Source organism: Oryzias latipes, chromosome 13, assembly GCF_053564925.1.
Source record: "Oryzias latipes strain Hd-rR chromosome 13, Olatipes_Hd-rR_3.1".
NCBI classification, from domain to species: Eukaryota; Metazoa; Chordata; class Actinopteri; order Beloniformes; family Adrianichthyidae; genus Oryzias; species Oryzias latipes.
The window spans coordinates 31,664,599-31,688,555 of NC_136249.1; the positions used below are offsets into that span (position 1 = coordinate 31,664,599).

A 23,957-nucleotide genomic window follows, 5' to 3' on the forward strand; every position below is an offset into this window, starting at 1 on the left:
TTGTAACCCCGTCCCCCCTTCCCCTCCCCGTTGCTGAGAGCTCAGAGCAGGGAGCTTGTGGTCCACCCAGCGTACGTTCTAGCTCTTTGTCAAACTGAATTTTTACAGCTGCTTCTGATTCACAGTGATTTGATTCACAGTGATTTGAATAAAGAAATGTTTAGGGATGCAATTTTGAGCATGATTTTCTCTATACATGTCCTCCATTATTATAAAAGTGCCACAAGAGCATGATAAAAAAACACCAAAAACACAGTATTTATCAGAGTGGGTCTTTAAAGAAACCTTTTTGTAAGCTGATTTAAACAATGTTTTGATTTTAATAACTAGGTTCAACAACTAATTCTGCTATTCCCATCAAACTGAGGCTCTTCCTGTTGAAGCTCAGCAGCATGTGGGCTTCATTTAAACTGGAAAACCGCCACTAAATATGTGTGTGCACATGTTTCCACGCTCACCTTCTGCCACAGTGCTTCTCTGGAGGCCAGACTGGAGCAGGCAGCCACAAACCAGCAGTTCCCCAGCTGGCCTTGGTGCAAGTCGTGCGCGCTGATGCCATCCACAAACAAATGAGGGTCGCTGCTCAGCTCCTAGCAGGTCGGAGAGGACAAACATAAAAGAGGATGAAGCATAAAATTACCCAGAAAACACTGAATTTAGCTCATTGGATGCAGTTCTGACATTATGTCTTTATTGGAATGATTTGGAGTAAATGAAACCATCTGAAGTAACTTTTTATTTGTATCAGACCTTAAAATAACTGGTTTGTGCAGTTTCTGCCGAGTCCATCAATCACAGAGACTCGCTGTAGCTGAATGTGAACTAGCTCTGACTGTAAATACAGGGCGACTCACTGTGCAATGAAGGTGGACAAACTACAGAGCAACACAGACACGGGGTGACGATGCTGAAATGACAGAGCCGGTATAAACCAGTAGAACACACCCATCCAACCACTAACAATGTGCAGACACACGCAGGCACGCCTTCCTCAAATGACTTGGACTGACAAAAGACCGGACTTCGAGTCTACATTTCAGGGCTAACCTTTGGCACGTCGGTTTGTTCACACGGCGGAAAGGAGATTCCTGAACACGGATGGAGTTCAGGAATCTTTCAAGGAATTTTCAAAACTTCTCCTCAGATGCCAAATATAGTCTAGTCCTCCTGAAAATCCTGGCGGTTTGACCACAAAAGAGGGGCATGGCCCACCAAAGTGAGGACATGTTGGGAGCAGCTGGTCCTTTTTTGGAGTGGAGCAGAGCGTTACATCCATGTATTTATGCAGCCACTTAAAGGAGCCAGCAGATGTGTCCAGACATTCAATAAAACATCCAAATATACTCTATTAAGATTTAAATAATGTCACTCGAGGACTTTGGTCTTTATGCAAACGCTGAAGTAATCTCAAACCTTCAGAGTCATTTTTATGACACAATAAATGTGATCATTATTAACGCAGTGAGAGGTTAACCACTCTCTTCTGCTTTATCTCTTCATCACTTCCTGCTCAACTTCTTTCAATATTTATGTAGTTTACTAAAAACTCTGTTTTCTGGCAATAAAATAAAAATATGGTGGAATTTAAGTAGCTAAAAATAAAGCTTCTTAACATGCAGCTATGCAAGATCAAATGAAAATGTAACACAAAAACACGGTGGCATAAAAATATATCAAAAGCCTCACAGCTTACACTAAAATCAAATAGAGAAAAAACTAAACGTGAAAGCAACAAATATTTCAGTTATTTCTTCTCCATTCTCAATCAATATTTTTATGAACTTTTAATGTAGTTGAGCCGGTGTTTCCAGATGACACAGACTGTTAACAAGCATAAAATAACTTGGAGGATTTTTCTTTTCCAGTGCTGCCAGAACAAAGATTCAGTCGAGAGAAAAAATCTTTTCCTTCACTGCCTGAAAGAATCAATTATATTGATCTGCAGATTATGTGTCCTGTTTAATTATTTAGCCCGTCAGGTTATCACAGACCGTCAGTAAATGAACACGCCGTCTGGGTGTGGCGAGCGCTTTTTATGTTCGCCAAAGCTCTACAGCGCACGAGTCTCTTAGCAGGAAGTCAAATTGTTTTAGCGGCTCAGTGAATCTGATTGGGAACAAGTTACATTTGCTCTAACAACTGTTCAATGTCAGAAAGCTGCATGTGGTTTTCCTGGATCACTATCCAGAAACCATCAGAGGAGAACAGATTCTTCATGTGCAAGTTATGCTTTTAATCGTAAAACCTCAGCTGCATTAAGAGTAGAAATGGGCGATGTGATTTTTTTCGGCAGATATTACTCCTGCAGCTTTGGCCGATAGCCGATCCTTAAGCGTCTCCAGTAACACAAAGTTTAGATTTCCTTTTGGTTTCTTTATTAGAAATGCAATCACATTTCAATCACATTGTACTTGACCTTTTTAACAAACAGCAAATGATCTCATAGGAACAGGTATCACTTTAAAACTTCCATTTAAATATATCTGTAAGCATTTAGACCATTTATGGAATATTGGACATAACTGTAAACCATAAGCTCCCCATTGCCAGGGATCTATTAGGAACAACAAGTATCCCTATCAGAAATAACATTTACCTGAAACACTCAATTACTGACTACGATTAGAAATATAAGGAACAAGTATACATTTAAAAAAAGTGTTTTGAAAAGAATACGGGTAGATTTTTTAATATCGGACCAATACGATTAAACTCAAATTCTGCAAACATTGGCAGATGTCGATAATGGCACCGATACGTCGCTCCTCCCCAATTAAGAGACTTCCACACTTTGATGGACTCTAGAATGGGTTGGACTTGCATGGACAGTGTGCAAAGCAGAGGCAAAGAGGAGCTGGAAAGCCATTATCAGCCATTACATCCCATTAAGAAGATTCCATTTTCCCATCATCTGTGCTCAGCAAAGCACCTCCAGGAAGGACTGGAGCGCTGGACTGTCCCAGAAGAAAACAGGAAGAACGTGGCAGAAGATGGGGGCCAATGTGATCAAAGACGTTTTCAGTTAACTCCAGAAATGCATAAAAGTTTAACCTTCTGACTAACAAAACTAGTGTATTAATAAAAAGAATAAACCTCCAACATTTTTGCCTTTTGGAATGAAAAAACAAACCTTGACCAAAAGGTTCATTTTAGTGGAAGATTTAGTCACATGCAGCAGTGCGGGTGCTGCGGTATTTGAAAGTACCATAGCTGTCCTAAGAGAATCGTGAAGTATCTGTCAGAAGGATGGAAGTCATATCCACTTATTTGCGTTTCCCTAAAAGTTGCCCTCTAGTCGTTAGTAAGGTGAGAGTACTGACTCCTTACTGACTGTGTCCATATGCTGAATGTGTGTCCATAAGATGCTGTAGGATGTCCACGCAGTCTACGCTCCCATTGTCTCATTTCTAACAGGATTTGAGGGGAGGTGAAAACGCCTGACATGCCTGCGTCTCACCTACTTCACCTTAATTTAGCCTTACGAGGTGGATGAGTGTTCACTACAACCTGCCGCCTGCATGAACATTTCGGCTCTACAGGCTCCCTGAACGGCCAAAGTTCCTAAAACTTGGTTGGGGTCACCTGCGTGACCTGAACAGGTTTGTCCATTTTAGACGACCCGTATCGACCCGTAAGGGCAGCAGAGACTAAGGCGCCAACATTTTCGACCCACTTTTGTTTCAACTTCTGCCGCTCTTCCTCAGTAAACCACTAGAGGAATTCCTCGTAGGGTCACTCGTCTTAAGTCCAGACAACATTTGCATTTCATAATTTCTCCAGACTCACAAAGATCTAGGAGGATGTTTTGTGGAAAATAAAGACCATTACGAACAACTTGTGTTTACTTTATGAAATGCAGAATGACGGCAGTGGATGGAACATGAGTTTCATGAGGAACCAGATTTCCTTCAGCTATGACTCTGACAGATGAGATAAAGCTATTCAATCATCTCTTAGATCACCGTTTTAATAACCTCGACTGGATGAAATCTGCTGACAGCCATGACTGGCGAGGGCCTCCGTCATGTTTATTACCTCAGAACGATTTATGTATATTCACTAGAAACAATCTCTCTCCTTATTTCTTCATCATGTTGCAACTCTGACGTATCAGAGCAGCCTTAAGGAGATAAGCTACACTTATTATGACTGTTTGATTGTTGGATGAAGGTCTTCATCTGGATCAAACCTCTGCAGATAAACAAAATATAAATGTGTGGAGGTTCAGGATCTGAAAAGTCTGTTCCAGCTTTGAAATGTAAAAGTTGGCACCTAAACCTTAGATCACGCACACACACACACAGACACTTCAAGCACACAAACACACAGCCTTACTTTAAGCCGTCTTCACAAAATGGGCAAAAACAAAATACAGCGATTTTGCATTGTAACTCCGCCCACATAGAGATTTCTTTGTCGACTTGCCTCGTGACCATCAGCCGTCTCGTCACTGGAGCTCCTCTTGGCTTGATTCAACTTGTGGTGCTACACAACCTCTGAGATCATCTCTGAGATAAATGTCTATCTGTATCAAAAAAGACCTTTTAGCATTCATACTTCATCTATGCGGCTTATCTAGCGGGTTAACGGAACAACAACCAGCTTTTGGGAGACTAAAAAACACAAAAAGTGAAGGAGGAGCCTTTGGCTGAAGGTATGCAGACCCCTTCATTCCTTCTCAACAATAGGTTTCTGTTTCTTACCCCCGGCCTTTTCCAGACAACTTGGCCGACGCGGTTTCCCTCGTAGAACAGAGACTTGTCCGATGGCGGGAACAGAGGATCTTCAAACAAACAGCCCTTCTGCTGGCAGCGCTTTCTCAGTGCAGAGAAAGACTGGCCTTCATATGGAACCACCATGGTCCTGCACAGAGAAAGACCAAGAGGCCTCTTCAGCATCAGCCACATGTTAACATTTGTACAATGAAACTACTGGCTGAACCTGTGGCGAAAAATGACAACAACAAAAACTAAAAACACAAAAAGAAGACTTTAAAAAGGTACACAATTGATTACATTAGAGGATAATGATCTGCTTTATGAAATAAGAAACAATGGTTGAAGGTTTTTATTTTAAAAAAAAAACAGTCAGTTCATCATTTAGTCTGCAACACAACTGCCATCTTTATTCCAGAGGACTTGTGTTTGAAATGAAAAAAACAACAGTAGCTTTAGGAAAGAACAGAAAGGGTGATGGGATTATGGAGGATATTTCAGAGAACTATAAGGCCACAAAGGGTGTAGAGACTGCAGAAGAGGTTTCAACTCCAAGGAAACAAACTTTGTTGGGGGCAGTTGTGCTCAACTCTTCTGAGAGCCCTAAGATGCTGAAAATGTCAGACGTGATCCAAACATTTACACTGCAGAATCTACCCCATCAGTCACGGACACATGGAAGGTCATGTTTGTCCACAGACCGGCAACAGAGTAAAGTCCGTTAATCATTTGTGTACGAGTGTGTGTGCCTGTGGTTGGGTGTGTGTCGGTGCCTTAAGAGTCCGATGTTGATGCTATCTGAACAGCGGGTTCCTGTAAGTTAAACAAAAGTGGACAAACCAGGGAAGTAGTGTGTGTGGGTGTGTGTGTGTGTGTGTGTGTGTGTAACGTCAAGGAATATTGGCTGCAGATCAGAGTTATTATCTGGGGCAGGCTTTGTTTAAATGTAACCTCATCTAGACAAGCAGAGGAGGAATAAACAATCAAAACTGATGAATGTGTTGCTTTCTCCAACCATTACAAACGGGTAAAAGTAACTTTGAACAACAACTCGTGCAGTTTTGAAGATTTATCGTCAGCTAGGCATAGAATTACCAATCATTTGTCAAATTTCCAATGATTCAGGGTCAAAATAAGAGAAAAAAAGATGTTCTGGTCTGTGAAATGACAGATTCACTAAATTTGAAACAAACAACACAAGATGCTGCAGAACAATTTGGTTTTTTTGGGTAACGTTTTACATTTAAAGATTTTTAAGTAAATGTTAGTCAATTAAAAAAAAAACTAAAAAGATTAATAATAAATAAAGGACATATTTGAAGGCAGGCTACCCTTCACTCTACATTCCCCAAATCTCAAAACTTCCTTGCATATTTTCTGTTTAATCTTATTTTGCTCAGAGATTAGCAGGATCTTTGAGGGGGATGTAGGGTTTGATTGAAAACCAGAACACCGGAAAGTTAAACAAAACGGGTTTACAAAAACACCAACTTCTAGCTAAAGGCCATTCAGGTCCAACCCCACTTAGCTTCTCAGGAGAGATTGTTTTATGCAAACTCAATGACGGAGGAGCTAAAGATGATGGATTTGGAGCTGCAGGACCAGCAAACTTTAGACTGAATTTGATTTTCAAATCTTCTGCACTCCCAAGTATTTTGGAGAAATATTTGAGGCCTAAAGCAAATGTTTGAATTAAACCATGTCTGCGGAGCATAAAGAGCAGGACCAAGAGACTGAGGACCAGTTTGTTCTCCATGCGATGTGATATATTCTCTTCTGTGCTGAATTTCTGTGCAATACTCGCAGGAACTGTGCAGTACTGTGATATATTCTCTTCTGTGCAATACTCCATAGGAATCATAATATATCATATTGAGATGTCACTTACTTCCTGTCTTAATCTCAGTGTAAACTACCAGAGACATGAATTTCGTTTTATCGCTGTAGTGAAATGACAATGACAGAATCCTGAATCCTGAGTGTCATGAAAAGAGACAGACTGACCTTAAAGTCACCTGAAAATCTGCAACAGTGGTAGAAACAGGAAAAGCATCAAGTTTCAGACCACAACCAAACTGAAATGCAGGGGTGGGAGCTTTACGTGTAAAAACTGATGTATAAAAACCACAGTGAACTGAAACAGTATTCAGATAAAAGTGAAGAAGACTTTTCCCACAGCCTTCAAGTTTGATATGTTTGTCTGTATTTCTGAAATACAAACACAACTTTATTTGAAAAGACTGAATATTTGAAAGAAAATAAAAACCCTGTTTCATTAAATGATGTAATGCTATTTTTAAATTCAGTAAATATTAAACTTTAAAAAAGTTTGGGTAAAGAAGGACAGTTTTTCATTTCTGAATGAACACACAATCAACCAGCTGACTGTTGCCATGGCGAGTTCTAGTGGAAGACATCCGGCCTGCCAGTAATTACATCAGAGTCACATAAATACAACAAAACAGGAATGAAAGTGAACAGAGAATCTGCATGGTTGTCTGCTGAAAACAGGCACAAGCCTCACAAAATCACGTTTTCCGACAGGATTTTCGTTCATTTGACTTCTCTCCTTTTTAGAAACAGAGTTCTGCTTCTCTAGAATTCCTTAAACAAAACCCCTTTATAGTGTTTTCAATGAAATCACAGGTCAGTTTAAAGTTCTGTTGCTGGTTTATAAGCTTTGAACGGTTTAGCACCAAAATATATGATTGACCTCCTGACCCAGTATGGAGCACCGGACCTCCCCGGTCAACTGGGTCCGGTCTGTTGTCAGCTTCTAGAGACAAAACCAAACATGGAGACGCTACATTCAGCTTCTATGCTCCACAGATCTGGAACAGACTTCCAGAAAGCCTTGGATCCGATGAAACACTGGCTGGTTTCAGATTGGAGGGCTGCGTTCTTCCTGGGCTGCATTTGTAGGCTGCTTAAGTCACGGCCATTAAAGGATGCATCCCTCCAATGTGGACACGCCCACTCAGTTTGTTTAAATCCAGGTTAAAGCTCCCCCAACCAGCTCTCAGCTGCATTTGATTAGATTGTATTGAAAAGTTTCCAAAAGCTTAATTTAAAATAATTTCATTTGAACTTTTTCACATTTTTATTTTAATGATCAGTCCTTTAACCTTTCACTAAATGTGTCTTTTAATGTTTTATTTTGAGCACTTGGAATTGTCTTTATACAAAAAATTTGCTATTTTGCGCAAACTGTGGTGAACCACAGTGTAAAAATAACAATAAACAACCTTTAGGGAGAAATTTCATAAGAATTCAAATTTCTTCACATAGGAGCCCTTTAAAAAGAAAAGTCATAGAAATTCAAAACTTGCTTTTATTTTAGATGTAACTATTTGCAAACTTGTTACAAAATATTATGCCCTAAGAATATTGCAAACAATTGACATTTGTGAAACAGAATTTCCCAAAGCCTCTTATTCAGTGATACTAAGCATATTAGACAGCAGTGGATGCAGTCTATTTGCCCAGAACAAAACCACAACGATGCAAGTGCAGTTTGTGCTTTTTATCAGAAGAGCTTGTCAACAAAACTACGATTGTAACGAAGTTACAGCACCAGGGAACACCTGTCATTTATTTTAACCCATTTATTTTTTACTTTTGATTTAAACCAAAAATAAACCAACAAGTTTAAAAACTTCTCAGTGTTGGGTCAGAACAGCTGGGGTTTTAAACAGTTGTTGCCCCTTCCCCCCAGTCTGTCAGTTGGTGTGAATGGGACAATAAGCCAATTAAGAAGCAGCTAGCATGAACTTTTGGAGCTAAAGCTCTGAAACTGAAGCCAGAATAAAGATCCAGGTGTAAGACTTATGAAAATGTGAATGCATGGATTTGAAAGATGTTAACTTTACAATTATTCTGGGTTTAAACCTGCAATTCCATTGTTGTTGTCCTCCACTGTTGACAATATCTGGAATCGCCCACACATTTCAATAAGAAGATCAGTTTTGTTTGGGGGCGGAGCTTAGACCCAAGTATTAGAGGATTTGGGCGTGACTCCCAGTAGCAGCAGAAAAACGTGCGTTGAGCCTCGTTTTTACAATTAACAGATGTAAATATATACAGAAATTGCCTTTTTGGTAACTCGTTGGGTTCTGCCGAACCTTTCGAGACATTCTTTTCTTCAAACGATGCACAAACATTAAAAATAATAAATCAAAGATTTGTTGTTGGGAGATTTCCGAGCATTTTTGTGATATTTAAACGCCCATAGAACGAAATTAACAAGTTCGTGTTTTTTAAATATATATGTCATTGTAACGCTTGTTTAAATGTGTTTATACAAGGACTGTTAAGTTAGCTAAAATAGTTAAAATGTCACTTAGTGCAAGTTTTTCTTCGGTTATTTCGTTTTTTCAGGGTAAGTGTTTCGTCAATTCCTCGTGTAACGTAAACCATCCTGTTTTTGAAGCTAACCTCCATGTACGAAAAAAAAATTAAAGGACAAAAAAGCGACGAATACTTGACATAAACGCGCTTTCAAATGACAATAAATCCGTAATTATATGGAAAAAACGATCGATTGTAAGTCTATTTTTTTCCCCCACTTGTTTATCGAGTTAATGAACTTTACCTGGAAATGTGCTCTTTTATACCCGGTTCGTGGATCAGGTCACTCCCGCTGTTTTCTTCCAGACGTTTCCCCCAAAAAGAGCTCAGAGAATCCGCTCTTTCATTTAAAAAAAACCACCAATTTGTGATCGTTTAAAAAAAATTCCAACGGGAGCTCCAACGTCGCGAGCTGATGGCTCGAGGCAGACTGAGTGATGATGCCTTCAGGTTCCGCTCGGAGTAACTCCCATCTCAGGAGTAAGTCCGTTTCTAATGACAGAAGCCTTCCGCAGTTTTACAGTTTTTTTAATTATTATCATTATCTCCAGCTTCCAACTGATAAAAAATGCAGATCTGAGGTTTGGCTGGAGGTATATTTATAGTAAGTGGAAAGTACTACTCTTATTTGAGCTGTGATTTACACACACGCGCTCACACGCAAAGCAGTGATTTTCCTTTTTAATCAGTAGTCACTGAAGATTAATACGAATCAACTTCCAAAATATTACTTTAAAACATAATTTTAAACTAAAATCGTATTAAATCGTGAAAGTAGTTCATCTGAAGTCAGAAATACATGTCAACATTTTCAAAATATTTCTTTTTGCTTCTATTGATGTGTAGAAAAAAACATAACTTCAGCAAAAAGCCTTACATGATGCCATGAAATAAATCAAGATTCTAAACTAGTATTCTATTGAAGTGTACTACAAGTATACTTAGTCTCCACTAAACGGGAGTCAGTATATTTTAAGTTTAATTTTTTATATCAATTTAACTTAAAATGTTCCAATTTAGTCTGAAGAAGTGTACAGTTAATCTACTTCATATTTAAGTATAGTAAATAAAATATATTTCAAAGGTACTACTGGAAGAAAGAACTTAGACAAAACCTTTTAATTTTTTGACGAATTACTCAATTATATAAATACAAAATTAAATCACTTTTTTTTAAATAAATTGCCTTCAAGCAAGATTTTACAGAAATCTTCAGGTATAAGTAGGTATCCTGTGCATCACTTATGGGGAATTCTGCCCTTTTGCTTGGCCTAAAATAAATTAAAACGTGGCCCAGTAGGTTCACAACACAACACTTTAGATTTCACAACACAACACAAAATAACATAGCACTATTTGTCACAACACAGTAACTCTCAACACAATCTGATGAAATTTTAGATTGAAATTACTAATCATTTAACTAATTTAGGAATTACCTTCTTTTATAATTTTTGTAGTTAACGAAATTACAAGTTTTTAAATTAAAAAATACATTTTAGCTGCATTAGTGTGGAAAGTCTCAAATATTCCCTTTTGGTTCGTTTGGAAACTGCTGACCTCTGGTGGTCGTACAGTGTAATTACAGTAACATTTGTCATGAGAACTTTAAAAATGATGACAAGAAAAAAACAACACCAAAGCAGAAGAAAAAGAAGAACAAGCAGATTATGTTTAAACTGAAACATTTTTCCTGTTGTAATGAAAGTGAACCATAACAACAACAAAAACGAAAATCCTCATCAAAAACAGTCAGTTGTAGACATATCACCAGAGTGATGCTGTTGAAAACTCTATGATCAAAAAAATGTGTCTCATCTTTTTTTATATTTTTATTATTCAAGCTTAAAACACATCTTTTCAGTCTTTTCATTGTAGCCACTGTCTCTTTTTGTATTTTTGTTTATTTCTACAATGTTGTATTCTTTCTGTTCCCCCTTTCATTGCATTCATTGTGAAACAAATAAATGTGTGTTTAATGCCTTTGACTGTTATTATCGTTACATGAAATTGAGTGTCGAAAAGGTGCCTTATCAATAAGAACTATTTTAATTGTGATCTAAAATAATTATTGTGAGGCAAAATGATACAATATATTCTAATAAAAAATAATGTGTATAAAAAAATAAAAGATTTGTTTTTGCTGAAAGTTCTCAATAAAATACAATTTATATTTTTTCTGTTGGAGAAAAGATGATGACAGTTGCACATCAGCTGTTTTGGTTCAAAAACCAGACGAAGTCATTTAAAGTTTGTGACATTAATCTTTAACATCATCAGAAGACAAAGACATCCTGGGTGTCATGTGAGGAAGTGCACTTTACACTCTGCCGGAGGAGAGCAACGATCCAGCAGCATGAGCTAATGCCTGGAAGGAGAAAATGTTCACGTTTGGAGGAATAAGGTACATTTTTAGACATAATATAACACTTTGTAGGCCTGCTATGTGTTCATTTACAAACTTGTTATGTGTTACTTTATTTCAGATACAATTAAACTGCAAAATACAGCTCCTATTTCTTTTATTGTTCAGCATCCCATATTATTGAAAATGTGTTATGAGAGTTGAGTCACAGCATCCTCTTGATTCATCAGTCACTTAAGTGGAACTTTTCATGCTTCTTCTTCGTTTTCGGCTTCTCCCATCAGGGGTCGCCACAGCGAACAAGTCGCATGGTAAACTTGGCAATGTTTTACGCCGGATGCCCTTCCTGACGCAACCTTCTCAAACCGGGTTTGGGACCGGCACAGACCCTCAAATTATTGAAGTTTTTTTGTCTGGATACCAGCGGGAACCTTAACTTTATTTTTCATTTGGCTTCTAAATTAGAAAAAAAAAAGTCTTTGCTGTTTCACTTAAAAGTTGTCTTTATTTTAAGGTTGTATTCTGGTAGCATGAAGGCTAAAACTGTTTCATATTTTTTTCTTTCCATTTATTACTGCATGCAGCTGCTGTACTGACAGTCATATGCTGCACCAGGACCATAAAAAATGATTTCCTCCACAGGTCTGGAATGTTAACCAGCTGGTTAACCATCACTGTCATCCTGTCCGCCTCAGCAAATCCGAGGAGAGGCGCTCTGACTGTTGCCCCCACCTGCAGGATAAGAGGCCGCCCAGACGCAGAGCTGACGTTAAACTGTGGCGATGGGAAGAAAACCGGTGAGGAGCTCCGTTTGAATAATAAAAGAGTAAAAATAAAATAATAAATCACAGAGTGAAAAAAATGTTCAAATACCATTTTCTTTCTCATTTTAATGAAGTGACAGAAGGAGCATTTTTATTTAACAAATGCAGCTTCATTTTGAAAATAAAAAGCATTTCTGTTATTGACTTATCAATTATGCTACATACTTTCTCACAGATTCAAGGGTAGATTTTTGTTCTGAATTGTTCTCTGGCTCTTGTGTGCAGGTAGAGTCCAGCGTTGGCACACCCCCTTTGGAGGCCTGCAAACCCCTGAAGTCCACACTGAACGGGTCCCGGTCTTTATGAACCAGGATGGGAGTCTGGTCATCCCCAACTCCAGCGCCCTCCACAGTGGCCTGTACTACTGCCTCCTGCAGCACACAGAGGGAACTGCGCTGTGGCCCTATGACCTCCGTTTCGACCCCGAACTAGCAGACAGTGAGCAAGGCAGCAGCTGTGCTGCCCTCAGAGAAAGGAGGAGCCCGGCCTTTGCAGAGGAGGCGCAGGTCTCCAAGAGTGTTTTTGCAGGAGCGGTATCCGCCTCCGTGGTTCTCACGTTTGTGCTGGGCTTCAGTGCTGGAGCTCTGAACAGGAACGGGGTCCTCAGGTGCTTAGAGTTCCAAATCTTGCTTCATAAAAATAATATTCCAACAACTTTTCATTTGGTTTCTCTAATTTAAATGTGTTTTTTTGCGCTGATTTGAGACCAAAAAAACAAAACAAAAATGCAGAAACTACACGAAACAAGGTGGAGAATGGAGAAAATATTTGACTTTAAGAGAAAATCTGCATCTTTGCAGAATTTTCATGTGCAATAGTTGGTTCCTGTCCATCTTTATGCCAGTTTATTAAATGTTAGAAAAACTGAAACCCTTCAAATAGATTATTCTGCAAAAAAGACGATAAAATATACTAATTCGAACTGTTTTTTTTTTAAATCTCAGGTGCTTACAGGCAGCATCAGGGAGACTGGGTTCATGCAGGAAAAGACACAGCAGAGACGACTCACATCTCGACATGTCAACCATCCCGCCCACGTGTGAAGATGAGGCAGACGGCGGCTCTGCAAACCCTGACATGGACCAAACCACCTCTTCAACAAACTCGCCTCCTCCTCCTGCCAAACCTCGAAGAAGCTTCCAGCGCCATATGGACCAGGAGAAGGCAGGCGCTACTTACTTAGAGGGGTGTGACGACATTAATGTGAAGAACAAGAGGGCAGAAAGAAGTGTGGAGGAAATAGAGGAGAATGATGACGAGGAGGAAGATCTTGCTGGGTCCTGCCCATCAGAAGATGGTGGGAGCATAAGTGGAGCGGATGAGCAAGAGGAGGTCAGTGATGGACAGAGCCAGGAGGAGATGGATGGAGGTCCAGGAGAGGAGGTGTCAGATGATGCTGCACATGACAGATGGGGGGAGGACAGCGCACACAAAGGCGAGGAGACCAAAGCGGGTGGAGAGTCGGAGCGCTCCTGCACAGCATCAGAAGATGAAAGCAGCGGGAAAAATGAGGAGACGACAGAAGAGGCGTCTGCTCGCCGCCGCGTCATCCGTTTGTACCAATATGATGACAGCGGCCAAAGGTACGGCCACCTTCCAGACAGCACATGTGATGACGCAGGCCCCGCCCCCAGGCCCAAACAACGCTCTCTGTCTCTAACGCGCCTCAACGCCATCATGGCTGCGGCGTCGGTCGGACCGCTGCACCACAGCGAAGACACGCCACGTCTCCAAATGGACATCTGACGGAGAGAACTGTCCTGTTCCTGAAATACTCCCCGTAATGGGATTACTTTTGCACTTTATGTAATAAACACTTTGTGCACGCATTGTGCTACACAAACAAACGTGCCTTGCCTAAAGTTAAATGAGATCTGAAACATTAGCAACAAAAAAGGTTGGCATTTGTTCCTGAAGGTAAAAGTAAAATGTTTAGTGTGAAAACAAAAGCCTGCTGGGATATCAGTGCAGGGTTACTTCCGCACCAACAGCCCCGCCCACAAATCGGCGGGGATTTCTAATGATCTAATATGGGGGGGGGGGGGGGGGGGCTGCTTCTTTTCTTCAATAAAAGTTCCCTGACTGACACGGAGGGATAATCCCAGCGACTTCAGTGCATCAGGAGCAGCCCTCATTAAATCCCAGAAGGACATTTCCACCACATCAACAGCTTTGAAGCACGTGTCCGATAAGTTCCACATTTTGTTTCAAATAAAGCCACCAAACACTCTGTGGTACTTTCCCCTCTTTTAATCACTATGAAAACATTTATAAACAATACACAAACTGGTGCATTAAAGAACTGTCTGTCTTTTTTTTTTATATTAATACTATTTCACATTGGAGAAAAGGCATTTGAGACATCCGGCAACGTTGCACACGAGTTTGGACAGGATGTGAGAAGCTTCTACGGGAATGGATCTGCAGTTCATGTTCACACGGATGCGTTTGAGAGACGGACATCCCTCTGCTGTGCTTTCCCCTTTCTCCCTCTGTTTTTCAGTTCGGCTGTTCACGACGACGCCGGCCGAGTCTTCTGCCATTCCACAAACTCATCTAGCAGCACCGGCCCTGGAAGAGCAGATTTGAACGTCAGCGTTTTCAAAAAAAAACACACGAGAGTTTAGAAAGATGTCGTTTAAAAGGCCTAAAGATTTTAGGATGAGACTAATAGACCAAATGAGATGAGAGTAGATGAAATAAAATGATATTTTTATTGATGGTACAGTGGGGGAACGTAAATTGTCACAAGATCTCTATCAAGTATCAAGATGCAATCAATGGAAAAGTCAAATATGAAAAAAAATTAAAAGGATAAAAAAAATGCATAGATGGAAATATCAGTACCAGACAAAAAAGTAATATGAGGCAAAGGCTACGTTCACACTGCAGGCTGAAACGACCCAATTCCGAATTTTTTGCCCCTAAGCGGCCCAATTCCGATCTTTTCATGACAGTCTGAATGACACAGATCCGATCTTTTCAAATGCGACCCAGGCCCCGTGGGTTTGCCGGCCTGATTCCGAATTGTAGCCGATCTTTTCAATTGCGACCGCCGTCTGACCGGCCAGGCGACTTGATTCCGAACTGTACGTCATCGACACGCAACAAACGTCATCATTTTGCGTTGAAGTAGGCGGGAACGAGAACGTAAACATCAACCATGGTGGACGATGCTGCTGAGATCAGTCAGTAGAAGGGAAGAGAGGTCACCGATTGGATTAATATTTGGGCTGATCGCTCTTTTCAGGCCAAACTCCAGGGCTCTGATCGCAACTGGGCGGTTTTTGAAAAAAATTCCAGATAAATGGCAGAGCGTGGTGTTGAACCTTTACCGCGATAACTTTTTTTTCTTTCTCCCCTTTGACCGTGCTCAGAAGCGCGGGGGACCCAGGCAATCCCCCTCCTCCTCCTCCCTGTTCTGATCCTTAGATTCTCCAGAACGGGTTAATAAAGAGTCCATAGCATTTATTCTGGGGGAAACCTTCTTTTATTACCGTCATCCGTAACACACAACATGAATGCGCGCCCACACTGCCCCCCCCTATTCTCTATCGCGGCACGCGCTTGCACACACGCGGGCGCGCGGCCCCAGCACATACACATTCCTCTTCCACTACAGTGGGTACAGACGATCCCGACTCCAATGCCTTCTTAAAATGAGAAGATTGTAATTGTGCTGCTCCTTTGTGAAAATAAATTTAATATTACAAAAAGAGCTCCGCTTTTGACAACACTGTTGTTGACATCCATTGTTAACGTTGGCTCCGCAAACGAGTGACGTCGTTCACCGTTGAGTATTCTTCTGGCTTCTGCGCATGCGGGTCTCGTTTGGGTCGTGTCACGGTCACACTGGAGATCACAAAAGTTCGGATTTACTTGGAAATGTGAACGGTCTAGCAAACAATTCGGATTTTTTCAAAAAATCCGAATTGAGCATTAAGCCCTGCAGTGTGAACGTAGCCAAAGTGTCCCACTAGGACAATGAAAGCGTCTTTTTCCTTTTAAATGTCTTTGTTGTGTTTGGTATGATGGCGTGTCGTGGTGATGACAGTAGGAACACTCACACGCTCCGTCTTCATCGTAGTTACTGAGGTCTGTGTTGATGGTCTTGCTGAACTCCAGAACATTATACCACTGGTCCTTATTTAACCCCTTGTACTTTGACTGCTGAGGGTGGTGGGTGGGTGGATGGACGGAGCAGAAAAGAAGAAGCAGAGTCTTTAGAACAACGTTTTTCAACCCGTGTGCCGCGACACAGCTGACCGTCGCTCACGGAACACTAGAAAGTGCTCATTTTCACTGATATAAAACATTTATCATCAGCAGAATATCAGCTGTGTGTTAATCAAAAAAATGTTCATGCTTCACAGTGACAGCTTTGTGGAGCTCTTCAACATAAAGACGTCTTCTGTGTCTTTCATAAAGAAGGTGAGAAGTTTTTTTAACAGTAGCTCCGCCCACATGCAGGAGTGTTGGGTTTAGAAAAACACTTTTGTACAAACGTCGCGGGTTAAACAAGGTGAAAGGACGCAAATTTGATAAACGAATCAGGTTCGATGTGAATGGACCAATGATGCGGAAAGAGGGGACAGGGGGGGGGGGGGGGGGGCAATCCGCGCCACACGTGTGTGCAGAACCGGGGCTAAAGGGCCGTATGTTTCACCCCTGCAACCCTAGTGTGGGATCCAGAATTCCCACGGGACCCTGTAAGAAGTAAATAAAATAAAGAAGCTCATACTCTGTCCGGCATCAGCACCACCGAATTCACTACAACTCCCATGATGCATTGGGTTAATGTGATGGTGTGTTACTGCGCTGCTGTTAACCGTCACGAAGTTCAACAAACGCAAACGTCTGTTCCAACAGTTTACAAAACGTCGGGATAAAAGCAGCAGAACAGTTTATTTCTCCTTTAAGGTTTTTGTTGGAGAACAAAAGAATTAAAGTCAGAGATTCCAGCGTTTTTTGGTCCAAATCATCTTTATAAATAAAAAAAAAATAGCTGCTTTCTAATAATGTTCGCTTAAAGGACAACTTCCATTTCAGACTTCAATCACTTTTGGATAAACTTGAAGTTAAGATTAAATGTTTCTCTTTTGGCTTTTCCCATCAGGGGTCGCCACAGCGCCATCAGCCGCAAGTAAATACACCAGATTTGTTCAAGTTACATTTCTGAGTTACACAAAAAAATAACACTTCAATTTGTTAACGGAAGGCCTATTTAAAAATAAATGATTGTTTAGAAAAAAATGTCATTTTATTTGGCATTTGTGAGGTTTACATTAATGAAATTGCATTTTAATAAATTGGAGGGAAAAAAAACAACTTCCTGGGCAAATTTTCAACTAATTTCATTAAAATGGTTATTAAAAGGTATTACAACTTTTATAAAAAACAAACGTATTTGTGACTCAAATATTACAAATGCATGTGAGATCGTGGAGGGACTGTGGATAAATACAGACGCCAGTTTCTCTTTGTTTTTATTTTTGGTTGCTGGTGTGCCGCGAGAATTTTGTCAAGGAAAAAAAGTGTACCATGGCTCAAAAAAGGTGGAAAAACTCTGCTTTAGAGAACCAGAACACATCATAGTCTCATCTACATTCTATTCTGACATTTTCAAAGTCACAGGAGATTTTCAGGGATAACAGAAGGACCTCTTTTCATGAGTCTAAAACAAAGCAGTGTGGACGCACTTCAAAGAAATCCTGCAGCATAAATGGTCTACAGCATAACGATGAGAGGCTAAAGAAGAATCTCAGTTAGCAGATGCCTTCACAGAAATGAAGTTTAGCCTCTTTAAGGCCGACACATTAAACTGCACTGCATTCATCTGTGGCATCAATCATTCAACCAAAAATAATCATTTACCTCCAGGAACTGTTGGAAAATGGGGAAAAGAGGCCATCGTCTCTCCAGCAGCAAAGCCAGCATCGATTTGGCAGTGTCCATGTCCAAACTCCTCTGATTCTTGTCCTGATGGGACACACAGGTACAGTCTCAACAAACAAGCACTGTTCATGTATCCATCAACAAATACAATATACAAATATTTATTTACAGTTTTGACATCAGTCACAAAAAAAGCAATTACAAGACGTTGGCTTCCTCCGGAGCCCCTCACTAACTCAGCATGGATAAATATATAATCGATGGAAGCAATCACATATTCTATTTGACTCCGAAAATCTGTGTTTATTAAACAATTTCTTTGGGTAGGAAACAGTCATTAAAAATAGACTTCTTTGTTGTGGCTTGTGCAAGTTCTATGTGCTTACTACTGTTTAAAAAAAAAAAGACTTCCTGGAATATAAAGAATTAAAGAAAAAAACGGTGTAAACTAAACTCATCTGGGGGTTTTGTGTTCCTCACTTGCCAGCATGACAACTGACAGTTTCACAGTAAACAACTTGTGTGTATTTTTCTACAAGAAAAAGGAAAAGGTTTGATAAAAAAATAACTGCTGATCATGAACCTACAGCCTGTTCTTTCTTTGGGTTTCAGATCCTGTGACGATTAGTTTGTCTGGTTCATATTAAAAGGCACCCGGTAAAGATAAACAAATGCCTAAAATTATTTTTAAAAATTGCATAGACATAACAAAAATATTGATACTGAGGGCTCAAAGTTTGAACAACAGGATAGAATGAAGCTCACCCTGGAAAAGTCAAAGGCATATCTGTAAATACTTCTGAAGGCTACAGGATCGTTGAGCTCACTACGCAGGTAATCCAGTTTGCTTCGTAATCTGTCTGTGCAGTCACATCTGAGGAGAGAAGAAAAAGCAACATTTCAACTGAAAGCCCATTTGAAACCAAACAACAGAGACAAGAAAAAAAATCTTACTGTAATATAGTCATTCCTCGAAGCCACTCGTCTTTTGTGAAGTATCCCATATTTGCTGCTTCTAGATGCCAAGCTAAAACTAACATGATAATCTGAAAGAAAGCAAAGTCCGTTCACTCTGTGCACAAAAATCACCGCTTCCTGTTCCTCTTTACCCAAATTCAAATGCCAAAAGCTTGGAAATGATTTGCACATCATAAACAGAGGTAGACTTACATTCTCTGGTTCCACGCCGATGTCCTCACAAAACCTCTCCATGGCCTCAGGACCAAACACCTTGTCGGGGCCGGCGTAATTGTGGAACCAGGCCAAGCATCTCTTACTGGAAAACAGGGCTTCGGTGCTGATTGGCTTCACGCCGCGGATCTGTGGTCGAGTAAAACTGAAGAAGAAGAAGAAAAAAGGTTTTCATCCCAACCTCTAAACGTCTGAACAGCAACAGCTGATTATTTGTTCAGGAACTCAGTGAACAAAGAACAATGTCAATGGTTTGTCACACATATTTACCAAAAACAATAACGTAATACCGGTACTTTTCATTTGAACCAAACTACAACCCTAAAGACTTATAAATGTATGAAAAGGTGATAAATAGTGGTGCAAACGGCCTATAAACTAGCTAATATTTCTTGTTTTAAATATGAAAAATTATTGTCCAAGAAGACATTTTTAACTAAGACACGCTTAGAACCAAGTAGATTCTTCATAGTTCACCTTGCAATTTTACACTTGTGCTTCTGATCATCCGAGTCCGGCAGCTTCCTCTTCTTCACAGGCATTATGGAACTTTTATTGGATTTTACTAGCTGGGCTTCAGAAAAGAGACAGAAAAAGAGTCTCAAGTTACCACACAAGACAGATATTGATCCTTTTTTCACATACTTACAAAAAAAAGTCACTAACATCCAATATTTTAGGAAGTAAGTAGTTAGTTGCTGATAGTAAAGGTTGAAATTAAAAATATAAGCTGTGTTTCCCCACATAGCTATGTCAGTGCCAGTAAAAAAAATTATTTCTGACATTCAAATATAAAGTTGCTCTGACCAACGTACCAAACATGAAAACAATACAACAAATATCACTGCACTGCTCGCAAATGCTATAGTGGCGACTCTTGTTTTACATTAAAGACAAGCTCACAAGCTTAATTTTTGCAGGTTGATTTTCTTACCTGCAAAATTCTGGCTGTCTTGTCCATTCAAATCTAAAAGATGCTGCAACAACAACAACAACAAAAAAAGAAAGTATGACAGAAATACACAAAACATGCCTCATCTTTGTTATAACGACAAATTGTAAAAGATGTACTGTGTTGTTTCAAATCAATACAAAAACTGTTAGCAGGACTCACTAGCTTGTCCAGTTTTTCTGAAACTGCCCCGAGATCTGCCAGACTGCTTAAGTCGTTTCTAAAAATCACACAAACAGCAACTGTTAGCTGGAACTATAAAACTGCAAGCTTTATTGCAACTTAAAACTAGCAGAATGAAAAGAGGCTGCCTTAAAACGCTTTATTTGTGTTAAATTTGTGCTAAATCTAAAGGGTTCAATTATCTTTTGATCTATTGTCAAAGCGTTCATAGTGTTCTTTGAATTATGATTATGCAATTTTTAGCCAAAATCAATTAACCTCCGTTGTTTTCAAGTTCATAGTTTCTATGAGCGGCAGGAGTTCATTAGAAATTCCCTTCTTAGTTGTGGGCAGGACTGTAGGCACGGAGCAACCCCGCTCCCCCTATTGCTGAGAGCTTTCTGTTTACATTATATTGAGGTAGTTTACAGCCCTTCACACAAACAGCCCAACATTACAGGTGAAACAAAAAAGGCAAAAAATATTGAAGCTACCCAGACAGACAGTTTTGAGCCAGATCTCAGCTCGAACGAGAAAAACAAAGACGTCTGACGATCTGAACATCTATACGTGGATGCATCAGGATGGAGCTTTCTACGCCACAAAAGATATTTTCAAACAGTTTTTTTTTGTCTTCTCCTGATTCACAACTTCTTCTTTCACTGTCGGCTTCTCCCATCAGGGGTCGCCACAGCGAAACAACCCTCCCTGGAGGATGAATCGCATGGTTAACTTGGCAATGTTTTACGCCGGATGCCCTTCCTGACGCAACCCTCTCAATCCCACCAGGCTTGGGACCAGCACAGGAGCAGAGAAGGGAATAGGGAGCAGCCCGGAACTGAACCAAGGTTTCACGAACGACAACAATTTGACTAAAAATAAATACTCAGAAATGCAACTTTGAGCTTCACTTTCATAATAGGAGAATGAATGCCACAAGAGCATGTTAAAATCACCAAAACCCCAATTCTCATCAGGGTAAGTCTTTAAATATCAAACAGAGAAAAGCACTGAACCATACCATAACCCTAAAAATAAGACTCCAAGAGCTTTGTATCTTCAAAAAGAAAAAAAAAAAGCTAAACCATCAATTCACAAAGTACCATATAGTCATTCTGTTTTTAAAATCTGGTCTTTCAAATAGATTCAAAGATATTAAATAATGTAAAAAGCATGCTCTATAACGTAACTAAACAACATTTATTTTTAGATATCTGCCTTACTGCAGTTGAAAGTTAACATTAGTGTCAAATTTCACAAAATACCAGCAAAACAGAAAGAATATTGACAGTTACATTTTATAAAAGGATTGAGGAAAAGGTCAATCATACAGAGGCTTAAGTCAGCCGGTCCCTTAAAGAACAAAAACCTCCTATGTATTTACAGTATGTACACTCACAACACCACATGTGTATTTAAACCCCAGCCACAGGTCACAATGATCCGAAAACTCCTTTTTCATTTTGTTTTTGTTCAAGTAACATGTCATCACTTGACATGTAATCCAGATATAGAAGTCATACAAGGCTCCTATTGGGTTAAAAATAAGTCAAAGTCTTTTACTGTGACATCGGTTGGTTCAAATATTGACTTTACAGCTGTGATTACCAGTTTCATGTCTGCAGGTCATAATCGGAATACCTTATTGTCGTTACACGTTAGAACAAGCAAATCACAGCGTGACATTGGATTTTCACACCAATGTTTCTGCCATGATTTACTCCCTAAAAGCCTTTGGAGCAGGGTGACAGACTGGCCCCTCAAACTGGAACATGTGGACATTTGGATTCATGGCGTCCAGTACAACACATACACATACATGTACGCGCACACATATACGCACACACACGTCTCAACCAAATATGATCCAAACTGTTGAAGAATGAACTTCCTTTCGAATTTCATACGTTAACCGTTAAAACGCTAACCTTAAAAGAAACTGCGTCACTATTCATTTGATTTGGCATTCCCCCCCCCCCCCCCCTAAATACAAGCACAGAGGTCACGCTGAAAGTACAAATTTTGCAATTTTTTTGTGTTCATAATAAAGACAATACAAAACTCCTAGTAGGGGCTGAAGACCGAAATGCTTAGATTCAATACTGCAGCGTACAGCACCCTACTGCTGTCGTAGCTTAGCTAACATTAGCTTCGCGTCTAACCTCAACACGGGGGAATGAAAAAAATCAAGTTTACCAGCAACAAGTGAGTTTTTTCGACTAAAAAGTCATTAAAAAACAACTACGAGACAGACAGACGTTTGTTGGTGTCCCCAACGTATGACAAATAATCAAATCTGGGTCTCAACAGACTTCTTTTGTTTGGTAGCTAAGGCTAACGGCTCCTCGGTGCTACTCTACACTATAGTCGGCTATTTTATTAACTGATGTGTCGTACATTTACACAATATAATCGTATGATTGATTAAATATAAAAAAGAGGTCTACGTTAAAAACCAATGAGTCATTAAATGAAATCATTGAACCAATTTTAAACACTTACGTTGCTCAGGTCTCGTATGACACAGATTCCACCTGCTTCTAATAGGTTTCTTCTTTAGCCGGTATCCCGGCGTTTCTGTGGGAGTGGGCAGTACCATTTTGTTGCAGGGGTGTACTGCGAAATAAATACTTACTGGTTTGAAATAAAACTAAATCAGTTCATCTTTATCAAATGACACGTGTAAAAACAAAATACACTAAGATAAGAGCAGAAAATATATTTTAAAAAATTATGTAAAAAAAGTAAGCGCTTTGAACAAAAACAAAAGACGTTCCCCTACAAGAAACAAGTTGGAACGTGCAATAAATCTTAAAGGGGCCCAGACCCTTTTCACTGATTTATTGGAGACCTGACATGACTGAAAAATTAAACTGATTTCAATTGGTTGAGTTTTTTTTTACTCAATTCTAAACCAGGGATTGTGTATGTATTTAGTATCAGAGATCCACTCATCTCTGAATATCAGAGTATCTGTTATTAATTTTTATTATCATGTCTGTCACTAGCAAGACTTAGAGAAAACTACTCACACATTTTATTTACACTTTTCATATAAAACAGTTTCTGTATTTAATAGGAAGCAGATTATTTTACCCTGAGACCATATCTGGGGGACACTGGGGACTACTACTATGTCCAATATGTTGTCAAGATTGTGTTTTGGAGGATTTGTGGTGCCCCACTGAGGTTTTACGTTGACGTATGAATGTACAAAACTGTTTTCTATTAATTCAGATGAGTAAATTTTAAATATGTAATCCTCCAACCTTCAGTGGACAGTAATGTCACTTCTTAACACCCCAAATGAAGAACTTACATGAAAAATTTCCTACTTCTGTGGACATCTCTAATTATATTTATGTTTATTTAACTATATTATACCAATTGTAGGCAAGCTACAGTCAGGTCCATAAATATTGGGACAGCGACACAATTCCTACATTTTTGGCTCTATACACCACCACAATGGATTTGAAATGCTGGGACTTGCTGTCCCAATGTTT

General features: G+C 39.7%; 3 protein-coding genes across 13 annotated transcripts in view; 1 reads left to right on the forward strand and 2 right to left on the reverse strand.

Moving 5' to 3' along the window:
* The window catches only part of LOC101166153 (calpain-5), a 22,958-nt gene extending 13,511 nt beyond the window's left edge, over positions 1 to 9,447 (reverse strand). The window contains exons 1-3 of the mRNA XM_004075259.5: positions 9,307 to 9,447; positions 4,704 to 4,863; positions 459 to 590 (exon numbers count right to left, since the gene is read on the reverse strand). Coding sequence (XP_004075307.1) covers positions 459 to 590; positions 4,704 to 4,859 — 288 coding nt within the window. The 5' untranslated portion in view covers positions 4,860 to 4,863; positions 9,307 to 9,447. The remainder of the gene's footprint in view (positions 1 to 458; positions 591 to 4,703; positions 4,864 to 9,306) is intronic.
* Positions 8,974 to 14,550, forward strand: LOC101165906 (uncharacterized). Of its 3 annotated transcripts, XM_078930169.1 has the most exons (6): positions 9,487 to 9,542; positions 9,614 to 9,666; positions 11,343 to 11,466; positions 12,070 to 12,224; positions 12,477 to 12,858; positions 13,196 to 14,550. In XM_078930169.1, exons 3-6 carry the CDS (start codon positions 11,444 to 11,446, stop codon positions 13,995 to 13,997), a joined length of 1,362 nt encoding a protein of 453 aa, XP_078786295.1. In that variant the 5' UTR covers positions 9,487 to 9,542; positions 9,614 to 9,666; positions 11,343 to 11,443; the 3' UTR covers positions 13,998 to 14,550. The 3 variants fall into 3 exon arrangements, with proteins under 3 accessions (XP_078786296.1, XP_011480571.1, XP_078786295.1); XM_078930170.1 differs by lacking the exons at positions 9,487 to 9,542; positions 9,614 to 9,666 and adding an exon at positions 8,974 to 9,093; XM_011482269.3 differs by lacking the exon at positions 9,614 to 9,666 and having other exon boundaries at positions 9,436 to 9,542.
* Positions 14,490 to 23,254, reverse strand: dcun1d5 (DCN1, defective in cullin neddylation 1, domain containing 5 (S. cerevisiae)). 9 transcript variants are annotated; one of them, XM_011482264.4, is made up of 10 exons: positions 22,954 to 23,254; positions 20,452 to 20,509; positions 20,272 to 20,314; positions 19,815 to 19,911; positions 19,317 to 19,482; positions 19,101 to 19,192; positions 18,912 to 19,020; positions 18,126 to 18,230; positions 16,319 to 16,421; positions 14,490 to 14,822 (listed from the first exon to the last, which is right to left on the reverse strand). In XM_011482264.4, the coding sequence occupies exons 4-10, from the start codon at positions 19,877 to 19,879 to the stop codon at positions 14,764 to 14,766; spliced, it is 699 nt and encodes a 232-aa protein (XP_011480566.1). In that variant the 5' UTR covers positions 19,880 to 19,911; positions 20,272 to 20,314; positions 20,452 to 20,509; positions 22,954 to 23,254; the 3' UTR covers positions 14,490 to 14,763. The 9 variants fall into 9 exon arrangements, with proteins under 9 accessions (XP_011480566.1, XP_011480568.1, XP_078786302.1 ...); XM_011482266.4 differs by having other exon boundaries at positions 16,319 to 16,418; positions 22,954 to 23,238; XM_078930176.1 differs by lacking the exon at positions 22,954 to 23,254 and adding an exon at positions 22,648 to 22,824.
* Between the last annotated feature and the right edge of the window lie 703 nt (positions 23,255 to 23,957).